Raw genomic sequence first — 13,947 nt, forward strand, 5'->3', positions numbered from 1 at the left:
GTGTGGGCAAAAGTTGTGGTTTTTATCAAAGTGCTGCCCTCTTAAGCACAACAATTCCTGACTTTTTAAATAAATACCCAGCAAAACTGAGTAAAGACTTCATCACACCCAGAGCACGGCCACAAACACAACTGCTCATGAAGCGTGCAGGAGCTCACCAAGCAGACGAGAGGTAGCCCACGGGCTGTCCACTCTGCCCTCCCGAGCTCAGCACCGCCAGGCGGGAGGCTCGGCCCTCCCCGGGGGGAACCGGCGGCCCCTCCGGCTGAGGGCGGCAGCGCGGCCAGCGGGCACCGCGGGAGAGGAGAGGCCGGCTCTGCCTCTGTGCCACTGCCGAGGAAACGCGGCCAGCCCCGGCCGTGCATGACGCAGGGCTTTGCCTGCCAGGAGCTGTAAACAAGGAATGACGGCCGCATCGCATCCCAGATGCTCAGCGTGCTTTCTCTGTCAAGTGACTGACTCAGGAGAGAGATGGCAGCTAGCGCCAAGGCGGGACACGAGCCTGCTGCTCCACGGCCCTGCACAAGGCATAGACAAAATCCGCAGTACCCTCAACAACTCTGGGAACATTCGAAATTCAAGACCTTACCCCACATCTAACAGTAGCACAATATAAGGCTGAGTTTTTACTGTCATTGAGCAGACGCCTCCCATAGCACCGGAGGAGTGGGGTCCCGGGGCACGGAGCCAAGGCCCGGGCTCAGCCGCACACCACGGGCAGTCTCTGAGGAAGACTCCGGGCAGGAGCTCAGACCTCGGCTGTGCCTCTGATGCTGCCTACAGAAGCAAAACCAGGGGCTCAGCTCAGAGACAGACCTGACCCATAACCCTGGGGGCAGCCTGACACCTGACACCCTCCTCCTCGTTTGTCCCGTGCTCGCGCAGAGGCAGAGCAGCACCTCTAACACACGTCAGGATCACAGAGCGTGAATGGAGCACTGAGAGGGGCCGGGCTGCAGCAGTGACAGACACGGACACAGCAGCCCCAGCTGTGACAGCACCCTGCAGCAGTGACAGACACGGACACAGCAGCCCCAGCTGTGACAGCACCCTGCAGCAGCCACACACACGGACACAGCAGCCCCAGCCCGGGAGCTCTGGGGGCGGCAGTGAAGCCGCTGCCACAGCAGAGCTGGCAGAGCAGGGAGCACAGGACACCTCCCACAGCACATCACACACAGCTGCACCTGCAGCGTCAGAGCACGCAGCATCACAGCCAGCGGCAGGGAGGCCTCCACACTTGGCACTCATCTCCAAGCCTGCTGTAAGCACACCCAAAAATTCATTAATTACACAGCAATAACCACTACTCAGCCAGTAAGTTTACTGATGTCACTAAAATCCCTGCTGAGAAAACCACCGGTTGATCTTTTCAACCACAAATCAGATTCCTAAGGCTGACTCTTAACCAGAAAAGCCCCAGAAACTGACCTGCATGAGAATCAAACTTGGAGGCTTTGTTTTACTCTCAAAGCCACATGCTTTCCAATCCACATTCAATATTTTATTTCGACAGACAACCAGAGTATGAGTCACTGCCAATTCAGTTTCTATCTATGGATGTACCTGCTAGAAAATCTATGCCCACTACTGATTGTTTAAATACTAAAGACACACATAGCTTAAAATATCCAAAGGACACCTCAGACACATCTCATGTATCAGAAGCTATACACTTAATTCTGAGAAATCATGATTTTTAATTATTTAATTAGATTTTTTTCTTATTTTAAAAACATATATTTAAAATAAGGTTTAAAGAATGAATATTCTGACAAAATATTAACTGTAACCATTTGATGTCAAACAGTACTTTTAAACAAACTGTTTACTTTGTTTTCTATTTGCATATCTAAGTCATTGTGGTCTATTGTGTAAATACATATTCATGGGTTTTGTCTACAGTGCCAACAGCACAAATGATTTACATAAAGTATGTTCTGTAAGTACTAATGACGTGCTAAATCATAAAAACATTACACATGAGTGCACAGAAGCAGCGGAGAATCTTTTCTCCACAACTTACCAAACACTTTTGCTTTTAGAATTGGTATGTTTTAATAAATTAAGGGGATACACAAAATGTGTCTTATGTTACTGCAGAAACTGAACAACTCCAATGAAGGCTAAAACTATGGAGAACAATGGCGGAGTATTTCAGAAGAAAAGCTACAAGAACAAAAAACTTTACCCTATGTTTCTTTTGAGTCTTGACTCATAAAAGACTTCAGTGGGGCCAAAGAAAAACATGAGGTAAGGCCCACTTGTTCCTATCAAAGGTGCCAAAACAGGTAACAGAAACAGGGATGTATCTCTCCTTCTGTGCCTGAAGGGTAAGGGGAGAAGGTCATACCTTCCTTTACTGCCTTATAGGACTAAGGCATAAGCACCTGGTAAAACAGTAGCTGCAAACCCAGGCAGGAGCACACCACCACACACATTTGTGCAGAATTTTGCACCCTTCCCTCCCTCCACTACTCTCTGGGAACTCCATAGCTCCACATCTTCCTCATGCTGTCCTCTCCCTAACATACATCACAGGAGCATGAGATGGGTTGAACTACAAAGAACAATATTTACCATTTTAGTACATGCCATTCCATTACATTCTGCAGTTGTTAATGTTTTTCCACTGTTGTTGCATAAAAAGGATGCTAAAACCACAAACTGAAATGGCCAGTTATGTGGGAAAACTCTTATCAACCAGGAAAGCAAAAAAATGGCAAAATAAAAAATACAGAAGCAAAGCAGACCACACACTGAGTTTCAAAAGATATTCAGAAGTAAAAGGATAACTACTTTGCATAATATTAGAGACCTCAGCTGAGTGCATCCCCCCACTGACTTTTGTCAATATGTTGTTCAGATAGTTACAGGCATTTGTGGGAACAAGTCTCCCCCAAAATTCTTTCCAGAAACTACATATGTCGTAAAAAAATCTCAATCTTCTACATTCTAAGAGACAAGAACCACATTCAAATGAGAATACAGAGTACTTTACAGTTGGCATCTCAGATATGAATCCTACTCAATATCAAACACTCAACTCATGTTTAGCCATTGAGTTCTCTGTTCATTGAGTGAATTTAATTGTACATATTTTTCCCTGGCTCTGGGGAACCTTCCTTGAAAACTTGAAATACAAACACTTCTAGGAAAAGTCATCTCTCTGAAAACCTTCATTTTCAAAGAATCTTGGTTTTTCTGATGAAAAGCTGTTCCACTTAAAACCTTGGGCAAGGTTTTAAATGGACTCTGTACCTCTAGTACCTACAGAAGTCCCACCTGAAGAAAGTCAGCAGTATTAGATTCAGAAGATATGTACTGAGCCTGGCAAGGAAATGCTCTAAAGCTTGTAGGCCTAGGTATTAACATACAGCACACATAGTGTCTGATCTATAATCCTTGAAATCTGAAGGAAATTCCAAAGCATGTCAAGATCAGCCAATTGTCAAGAGCTGTCTCTCTATCACTACAACTTTTGTCGTATACATGCTCATGTCTTCCAGTGAACAGAAATAAGGTATTTTCTGGAAAACAAGGAGGACTGGAATTACTGTTAAAAAGTGGCAAATGAAAATAGCTTCCAATAAGACTGCTTTGGGTTTGATTTGGCAAAAAAAAAGAAGCATCTCCAAAAGCCCATCTCTGAGTCATTCTTCAGTTTCATCATAGAAAGCTACACTTCCCTTCCTGTGGTGAAAGTATGTCTGGTGACTCAGAGGTTATTTGTCTTAAATACTGACCACTGAACTATTTTACATACCTTAGTAGCTTCACAGACTCAAAAGAGCAATATCAGAGACACAGAAGAAATACTTACTTGATTTTGAACCACAGGAGGGGGCTATCTGACCATTTGGGCATGTGCACATGTTTGGTCTAGAGCAAAATCCATCCCCACAGGAATGTCTGCAGATTGCTATTAAGAAAACATAAATGCCTTTAAAATATGTCTCAAAAACCTCAAACACATAAAAAAACACCTGACAGAAAATTCAGTACCATAACATAAATACCCACAAACTCATTAAACTGCATATAACAGATCCCAAAACAGTTCCTCCTGTTCATCTGCATCTTTATGGGGGGCAGCTAAGACCTAGACCTTCACCATCTGCTATAAAAAGGTCTGGGTACATGCCACAGACCACACTAGATATGGGGAGATTTCCCTGGAAAAGTGAAACTGTTTTCCATTTTACCAGACCTTCCTGGAGGAAGGATGGCACTGAGGCAGCAACATAATGCTTCCTTTATTTCTGCACCACACACAGACAAGAGCAGACATTCCCATCTGACAGCATGCTGCTGCAGGATCTCTGGAGAGAGTCTTATCAGCCTTGGGCAAAGTGCCTTTAGGAGTTATTTCTGGTACACTGTTCTACTACACATGAATATGCATATAGCACTATGATGTATGCATACATTACATATTTCAGGGTTATGGTCCAAAGAAGTGGAGAAAATGCATTTGCTGGCCTGATGCTGTTGCCTCCTTCCATTAACCTACATAGATTAACATATTGCACTCATTCCCAGGAGTTTACACACCCCTTGGAAGCCTTTACTAGAGACTTAAACAGAACATGTGGACGAGATTAATCTTTTGTTAAATATTGGTATCACATCACTGTGTTGTAGCCCATGAAACTTTGTATATTAGCTTAATATATTTTAAATGGTAAAGCAATCATGCATAGCTGCTATTGAAAACATAGAGAAACACATTTCAGTTCTGGTATACAATTAAAACCACCCTGAGACATCGAAGGACAAAGATAAACATCAGTCATAACGAGATTGACTTACGGACTATGCATTGGTTTCCACCAGGTAACGTTTTCCATCCAGGGCAGCAGTAGGCATTGTAACGTGATCCACACACATTTGGTCTGGGAAAAAATAAAAAGGATAAGGATGAATTCTTATTTTTACTCAGAAATATGTTTTAGAAGTAGAGACCTAAAATGGCAAAGGTAAATCACTACAATATACATTTCAATAATTAAATTTAGAAGTGTTGTATGTTTTTGGCCTGTAGTTTTTGGGGTTTTTAGGTAACATACACTTCTGTAAATTAAAGATTACATTACAAGCACAAAATCAAATCAGTAATATCTGAACAACAAGAATAGAATGGGGAAACTTTGTCTCACAACACTCCATATCTGAAGAAGTAACCATCCAGGTTTTTTGAGCAAAACTCACACACTTAAATAAAAAATTAGCATCCAGCATCATTAATAATCACAAATTAAATCTAGTGCTCTTTGAGTAGGAATTTTAAATCTTCCTGTTGCTTTTTTTTCTGTACTCTAAAGCTGTATTTATTATTACTGTTCCCTGTTTTGTCCATGAACGAAACCTATGTATGTGTGAGTGAAACATGCCAAAAAGAGCATTGGCCAAATAAATGAGTCAAAATATGTTAACTCTTCATTAGGAAAAATTAACAATATGTTAATATGTTAATTCTTCATTAGGAAAAATTACCACCAAAAATAATCAAGGATGTGGGTGTATGTAGTGATAGGGTGCTATGAAATTAGTATGAGGGGCCTACTTCTCTCCTTAAATGAGGAGGAATCTACAGGAATTTTCCTTTCCAACCCATTCCTCTCATCCACATTTACCCTGTCAAATAACCTTATTACTAGAGTTCATGACAGCTGAGTTTATGACAGGACATGACACTATTCCTATCATGATTTTATTGATAAAAATAGAAAAGTTGAAATTATTCTATATCTCTGATACATAGAGGGACAGTAGATTCTTTTAATCTATCTTGTCCCATTTATTTGATCTATCTATCCATGCAAATAAAGCTAGTAAGAATACTTTAAAAAATGGGAACATGTGCCTTCTTTTGTTTTACACTTAGTAATCTTAGCACAGGAAAATTTTACAAACTCTGCTAATATTGTGAGCAATTACTCAATGGCTTAATGCAGCTAGAAACTTCCTAGGAACTGCTATATTAAAATATTGTATACAGTTAGAGACAGATTGAAATGTTTACTGTTTTAAGAAGGGTTCTCTATTATTATTTTGTCCTTGGTCTTTCAGAAAGTTCTTCATTGCTAGTATTGCAACGTTTAAGTAAACAATAGTTACTTCATATGGTGAGGCCACTTAAGACAAACAATCTCAATATATACAAACATTTCTTTATGCACGTTTTCCAACTAACAAAAGTTATATACTCTGTTTATTTAGGGATATGCAGTACTAATGCAATTTCAAGTATTCTGACTACACCAATTTCAGTGACACCTATTCTTTCCAACCATGGCCAGAATCTGCTTAAGTCAAAGCAAGCACTACCATTACCTTCCACTGGTTCTGGATAATTACAAAGTAGTAACAGAGAATGTGAGCAACACAATTGGACTTGTTGCAGGCTCCTTTTCCCTTCCTGCAACTGCTGTTACAGACTCAAAGTCTTATTCATTTAATTCCAAGGTATTCAGTTTTAGTATGTCAGCCACTTCCCTGCAGGGCCATAACCATGTAACTTTCCTAGAGTTTCCTGCTCATCAATGCCAAATGTTGCTCCACAATCATCTGCCAAGTAAGACTGGCAAGCACACGAGTGAGATTGCTTTTCACCTTCTCCAGTCAGAAGAAATAATGGAACTTATCCAGACAGATAGAGTGGGTTTCTTGCTACCTGTTACAACCTATGGCATAAACCACCCATTTCCTCTTCCAGCTGGTGAGGATCTATAGAAGGCTGACCATAAAGTGATGTTTATGTACTCTGCCAAATTTCAGTCTCAGCAAGTACGTGGCTTTGGGGACCATCTGGTCCATGTTAAGAGTCAAAAGCAGATTTCTGTGTCACAGAGAAACCTGGTTTTTTCCAAATGGGACTCTGGAAAACCTAGATGTGCCAGCAACTATGAAGTCAGAGACCCTGAGAGCCTTGAAGCTGTCCACAGGGTAGGCTAAGCCATACAACCAGGAGCCTCCAACTTCAGTGCAGTGAGGTTAGCTTTGAAAGAAAAAAAAAAAGAAAAGTCATCAAACTGTACTTCCATGGAACAGTTTGAGCCTGACAAGTGCATTTTCCAGTGGAACACTTTTTCGTCAGAAAGCTGCTGTCTAGCTTATAAAAGAAACCTATATTAAAGTCTGAACGTTGATTCTTTGAGGCTAAGAACATTCTAAGGGAGTGTTCTTAAGTTGTGCATATTTGTAAAATGACTTTGAAAATAATTAATTTTGAAGGTTAAATTAATTGATATTTATGAGGTGATCAGACACTATAGCAATAAATCCCCATAAATAAAGCATTCAAGGCAATAATAAATAATTTACCTCATGTAAAATCATGGAATCCATCAATCAAATAATAAAGGCTCTATCATGGCACTTGCTTTGAACAGTTACCCACTGTGTGTTGAATAGAGCATATTTTCCTGCTGATATTATAAGCTATGAATACTAAAAAAGTGTTTTATATTCTTATAAAACTGTTTTCCTGAACAGCACTAGAAACAGAATGCAGTTATAAAATCTGATTTGTAATGATAAAATAAGCAAAAACATATCTGTATACCCTGAAACTACCTACAGCACCTTCCTTTCACTCCAAAGCCCAGATAAGGAACAGAGAATCTCAGAACAAAGCTATTACCATTGAAATTTTAAAAGTCTTACATTTTATTTTAGAGACACTTAATGAACTTGTAAAGTATAAAAGGATTTCTGTAATGGTATGGTGCTGAGAGACAGGATGGCTGATGCCCAGACTTTCATCAAAGATGTCTAAATTAAACAAGATGTTATGTCTTTGATTAATGATACACAAGCAGAAATTCAGTAGCAAAGTGAGTTGAATTATCAAAAGACATTAGACATGAGTTATCAGCTAGAAAAATCTTGGAACAGCAGAGAGAAAAAGGTTCATCTGGAAATTCTGATAACTAACACCTGAGAGTGATAGATTTGCATGGATATTGACAGCACCTGCATGCACCAAACTAGAAGATATTCTTTGCAGAAGCAGCCACGGGGCCCTACGGCCGTTACCAAGGAAAGCCGTGTGGGTCCCTCCCCAGCGTGTGCAGAGTGAGCTGGGCAGAGCGGCAGCGTCGGCTCCTGGAGATGCACCCCTGCCTCTGGCTGGCACAGCCTCTCAAATAAAAGGTCTCCTGTCTCCACAGGGCAACACTGATGTGACCCACGGAAAGGACAGACTGGGGCTGTCCCTGCCATGCCTCCAGAGCCCTGGCTCAGCAGGGACGTGAGGCTGCCCGGCTCCCCCAACCTGCAGCCACTACCCAGGCACTGTACATGGATTGGCAGAGTGGGCACACAGAGGTAAAATAATGAGAAACAAATCATGCTAAGCTTGGCAGACTCTTCTTATCAGCTATAACCAGGCAGCGAGGGTACATGACAGCCAGAGAAGTGAGGGAGACTCTCAAAAGCCCTGTGTGAAGCCAGCAGCAGTGAACATCCAGCCCGGGAATGGCAGGGACACCTCTGGCATTGGGATTGTCCTCAGCAGAGCCCCGTGCTGCAGCCTGCCAGGGGGGAGGGCTAATTCTCTACATCCCCACTCTGCCCTGCCTGTGACCCCTCGAGGAAATGACAGCCCTCTCCGGAAGAAAGCATTGCCCATCTGCAACTCCCATGGGAGGAAGAGTTCCTGGCACTGCTGTGAGCGAGGCTTCAGGCAGAAATTGTGTCAGCAGCACTGCCAATGCTGGCGTAATCCGCGCTGAAACAAACCCAAAGCACAGGTCTCAAATAAATTACACAGACAGCAGACAGAGTGGGCAGAGGACAGCTGAGAGAGCAAGAGAAACAGCTGACCACCAGTTAGAGAGCTGGGATGCAGGGATACCGGGAAGGGTTTCCCATAGCACCCTCAACTCGTTTTTTCTCTCCCTAGGAAAACACCCGGGGACTCTTCCTTGCAAATGAACAACTTCTATTAACTATTTGGCTGCAGTGGTTAGCATATGACCCAGTTTTCTGGCAGAAAAATAGCATTTAAAGCAATATCATCAGCCAGGGGTTGTTTTTAGAGAAAGCTTTGCCTATTTTCCTTCTTATGTGGGTAACTTGTAGCTGCTAAAACTGTACCCAGAAGTATTTGCTGATCATGTCCACATAAAATTGGAGTAATGTTTCCATGCTTGCACTGGGCAGTTAAAAAGAATGACAAACTGCACCTGAAAAAATGGGAGGCTGGTCTTAAAAATGTGCTTGCTAAGGCTCCAGAATGTGATGATGAATTGCTTTTACTAGTAGGTTTCAAGAGACACAAAATCAGATTTATACTTTTTGCTGTAAGCCAGCTTTATGTACCTACCTAAACTTCTCAGTGTCTCAGAATTAATACTAAATGCACAGACTGGAGCAGCTCTGCTGACTCCACTGGAGTTTTACTCATCTTTCCTACAGAATCAAGAACTTCCATCAACAGATACAGTCCAAACTTTAGTGGACACAGCAATGAGCAACCTGATTTAAGTTCGCCCTGCTCTGAGTGGGGGTTGGACCACGTGGCCTTCCAAGATCCCTCCTCACTTAGATGACACAAGCCAAGCATGCATAAATTAGAGGTCAGTATCTAAAGCACCTCCTTTAGCTGGGCTTGCACCTACCCCCTCCTCCAAGGAGCAGTGAGCAAAGCAGAACTGGGAAGGGAAGATCTGATTCTTGAAGCTATTTATTTCAATCATATAAAAGGAAGCCCTAGGAAATGATGCTATACTCTGGAATAAACACAAAATTTAGCTTCTATTATACTATAAAGAATAAGCATGCACTTTTAATCAAAATATGTATTTTTACATAGAAAGGATTGCATGGGATGTACTCATTTTTACACTGCAATAAGCAAGGCTGTGCCATGCAGAGAGCCTAATATGATAACTATTTCTCACTCTGACAGTGAGGATAGTGCTGTCCAGAATCCTGGCTCCGTTCAACTAAAAAAATAACACGCTGAGTAGCTCTACGGGTATCTTTGGCTCTGGCCTAAAGTTCAAAATGACATGCAAGTTTCCTGCAGCAAACCTGAACACTTTTCTAACCCTAACCTCCATCACACTGTGACAGCTAAATACTGCAATCCAACAACAGCATTGACATTAAGAGAATTCTTCCGCAATTGCTCTGAAAATCCAACCCTGTCTTTTGCAGGGACACGCTCATCTAACCTGACAGCCAGGCATTGTTCTCATTCATAGCCAGGGACAGACGCGTTTCTGGCATGTATTCCTTCATTGTTCCACTTGAGAATGTCAACGGGTCCAGTTCAAAACCCATCTACATGGCTGTGTAAGACACATAAAGTACAAGGACATCATCAAAAGAAACCATCTGCCAGTGGACAAGTGAGGGTATAAACAGGAAGGATCCCTCAGGTACTTTCTTAAAACACACTCCAAAAAAAACCAAACTAAAAAGATATATTCAGAGGACAAGAAGTCTTTTCTATCTGGTAGCACTAAAAACGTCCCATGGGAAATGGATGTAACTGTGGGCTAAGGCAGTGCTTAGCTATCACTTCCAAGAGGGGAACAGGGAGAGATAATTTCACATCTCCAGGTCTACTCTCCACACTCACCATGTACCCACTAATGGCTCCTGAGGGGACAAACCTCTAAGAGTTTCCCAAGGGAAAGCACCCAGGGAGCTGAGGATTTCCACCACCCATGCCCAAGCTGAGCAGCAGCACAAGGGCTGGTGTGGGCACACCAGCCAGACAAACCCAAGGCCAGCCAGGCCCTTGTGGAGGCTTCCCTGGAGGCTGAAAGTTGTGCTGGTCCCACCCACCATCCCCCTCAGGGAGGACATCAATCCTTTAGGCAGTCTCCTATACCTGACACTTGCATCAATACTGGCAGAGAATGCACTTAGGTGTTAAGCAATACCATTAATTTGTGTATTAAGTGCTCTCCCTTAGGCTACTGAAGATTTATTTTAGGTAAGTTATGAGTATTTCTCCTCCCTTCACTACACAATATTCTACCCTTTGTCTCTCTCCTTGCTGGGACAGTGACTCCACATTTTCAAAAGGTTAATTACCTGCACATCTGCCATAAGGAAATAGGAAAACCTTGCTTTAGCTCAACTTGTCCCTAGCAGACACTGGTAATTTACTCTGTACACAGGGAAGAGAAAAAGATGGAATATTAAAGGGAAAAACAAAGAAGAAAAGAAACAGGAAAATAATGTTCCTGAAAGGAAACAAATTTTAGTCTCAAACCTCAGCTGAACATCACTGGATATTCTGATGTCCTCCAGCAAAATATGAGAGAGAGGGAAGCTTGAAAAAGAGGATGAAAATGATTAAGCCTGTAGACAAAAGAACTGTGGCTTTCATTTGGCATTTCTGAGGCTATAATGGTCATGAATCATTTCATAAAATGAGAAGTAGAAAGGAAAACAACAGATTCTCCAGCAAGTCAACATTGAAAATATTTTTCCAGATAAAAGCTAGACCTCCTTCATACTTCAGTCAAGATCTATAAGCAAAACCAGAAGGCAGAGGTTTTAATTTAACAGGCTATATTTTACATCCCAATGTACCTTCCAAAGAACAGCCTGACTTTACTGAACTGTCACAAAAGATCAAATTATTGTCCTCATGCCTCTATCTGCACACCAGCCTTAGCATGAATGAGGCCGTTCAGTAGGTCTAAAATCCTTTTAAAAAGATTAAACAAATAAAACTAGGTGGGAAGGTCAGATTGGATGAGTAAACAACCAAAGGAGAAATATAAGATTGAAAGGCTACAAATATATTTCCCGGCACAGTGCAATGGTTAATCAGAAACACTCTAGGCCATAATTGCTCCATTCTTCAAAAATAATTACTGAGTCTGGGGAGCAAGACCAAAGTGACAGACATGCTTCTATATCCTTTTCATCTTTAGGGTTCAGCAGGGAGATGAAGAAGAAGAATGAGATGGGATTCATTCTCATTGCAAAACAAAAAAGTTAATGATTCATTTCTTACTATTTTCATATGTGCACATTCAAAGATCTCAAGGTCCGAAAATCTTATTTAAGTAGAGATGGTCTCCTATTACCCAGTGTCTATCACATTTCTACCAAGAGGAAATTTTCCTAGTGATCCATACAGTTAAATATTTGGGGTCCTTCTTTTGGGTAATACTAACAATTCTAACAATCACAGGTTGCTCAGACCATGAACATATTTAAAGTGACCCTTGTCAAAAACTGTATTGAAGTTCATACACTAAACATTCAAGATTGCAGGATGGAAGAGGAATGACAAAGACTGTCCTAAGTGAGCAGCAATGCTGAGCAACACACCACAGGAAAGGAAAATAAACATACAGGGAAACAGAAGCTGTAATCTGATTTGATAAGGATGACTGTCAGTGAAGCTGACAGATGGACTGTTCCTGCCAAGCTCTGACCCAAAGATCCTCCCGTTGCTCCCATATCAACTGAGAGCAGCCCTACACTTACTTCAAGTCTGCATCCTCGAGCCAGCACAGCCCCAAAGGTTCTGACACTGGTGTGAAGGTGTACATGGAGCAGAACTTATCCAGTGACCAAGGGTAACTGACCCAGGAGATATAGAATCTGATAAACAACCTGTGGAACCACCACTGAACACAAAATGTATCCTGCTGGCTCACAACAGAGAAGTCTACTTTCATAATACTTAAGTAGGATCTTGACTGAGGAAAGTGCAGCTATGCAAAGCCAGAGTTTCTTCTGTCTCCTCGGAGCAATTCTCTCAGGAAATCTGCACTGCAAACTGCAAATTACTGCACCCTGCTCCAACAAGACACACTTCCTGCAGGTGCTGTTCTCCCCCCAACTCTTTATGCCTCCAGTTTCTAAACACAGTACACCCCTGTCAGTAAAAGTTCAATTAAACACTAACAAACTGAGATGAGAAAGTCTCCAGAAAGTCACCACCACATATAAGATGAGATAACTGCACACCAAATCCACAGAAGAAAATTATTATCTGAAACACAAAGAAAGAAAGCAAACACTATCCATGACATACCTTGTGTCTGAGTAAGGGCTATGGGATTAATCTGTTTCTAACCTGCCAAGCAATTATGTCATAGCAACAATCACCCTTAAAGGACCCCTCAGAATGCACCTTCCTGCAATGGGACACAAAGTGACAACCCTGATGTGAAATACACAAATCCCACCACAGGCCAGCTGTGACTGGTCCTGCAGCATCAGGGGCAGCCAGCCTGATAAAGCCAACAGCTAAGCAGACAAAAATGAATAAATAGATAAATGAGGGGAAGAAAGGAAAAGAATTACATCCAGTCTTGCCTTCCTGATGTTCAACATGTCAACTTGGCGCAGTGGTGCTGGGTCATAGGAAACCTGCTGCATCTTAGTCTCCCAGGCTGATTTTACATTTCCGAAACAATCTTGTTTCAGACAGTCCATCAAGAATGCTGCTACACTGTTGATTGTAGCCTTTTTCCTCTGCTTCTCTGTTTATGACCTACTACCATCAAATAGCAAAAAGTCATTATCTAATGTATTTTAGGAGAGGCATATGGCTCTTCAAAACCATTTGTGTTCTGCTAGAATATAATATGAGAAAGATTACAAAGAGGAAGACTGGCTAGGCTGTCAGAAACAGATCATGTGCCTCAGAGCCTCCCACTGAAAGAGAGACCACAATGGTATTCACCAAGAGTTTTAACCACAGGTTGCACTGGCATGCCCAAAATGAATAAAGTCCTAATTTTGCCCTACAAACTACACAGGCCAAGAAGCCGCTCCCCCAAAACTGATAAACCAGAATTTGGATTAAGGCTGTGCCTTCCAAAGAGATGGTGTCCAAACAACACAGTTCGGACTACAAGGACCACAAAGCCCTGAAGATGATTTCCTTTTTACTGTTTTTCTCCTGCTGCACAAAGTCACACCTATACCAAATCACATCATACCAAAAGAGAGGAA

General features: G+C 42.0%; 1 protein-coding gene across 5 annotated transcripts in view; it reads right to left on the bottom strand.

Moving 5' to 3' along the window:
* FBN1 (fibrillin 1) overlaps positions 1–13,947 on the bottom strand; it is a 141,496-nt gene that overhangs the window by 122,880 nt on the left and 4,669 nt on the right. For all 5 annotated transcript variants that reach the window (XR_010441528.1, XR_010441527.1, XM_064721767.1 and 2 more), the window contains exons 2-3: positions 4,813–4,895; positions 3,824–3,922 (exon numbers count right to left, since the gene is read on the bottom strand). Coding sequence is in view for 3 of the 5 variants with exons in the window: in XM_064721767.1 (XP_064577837.1) it covers positions 3,824–3,922; positions 4,813–4,895 (182 nt within the window). In the remaining 2 variants the exon portion in view is untranslated. The remainder of the gene's footprint in view (positions 1–3,823; positions 3,923–4,812; positions 4,896–13,947) is intronic.

The sequence above is a fragment of the Zonotrichia leucophrys genome, chromosome 10, assembly GCF_028769735.1.
Source record: "Zonotrichia leucophrys gambelii isolate GWCS_2022_RI chromosome 10, RI_Zleu_2.0, whole genome shotgun sequence".
Taxonomy (NCBI): domain Eukaryota; kingdom Metazoa; phylum Chordata; class Aves; order Passeriformes; family Passerellidae; genus Zonotrichia; species Zonotrichia leucophrys.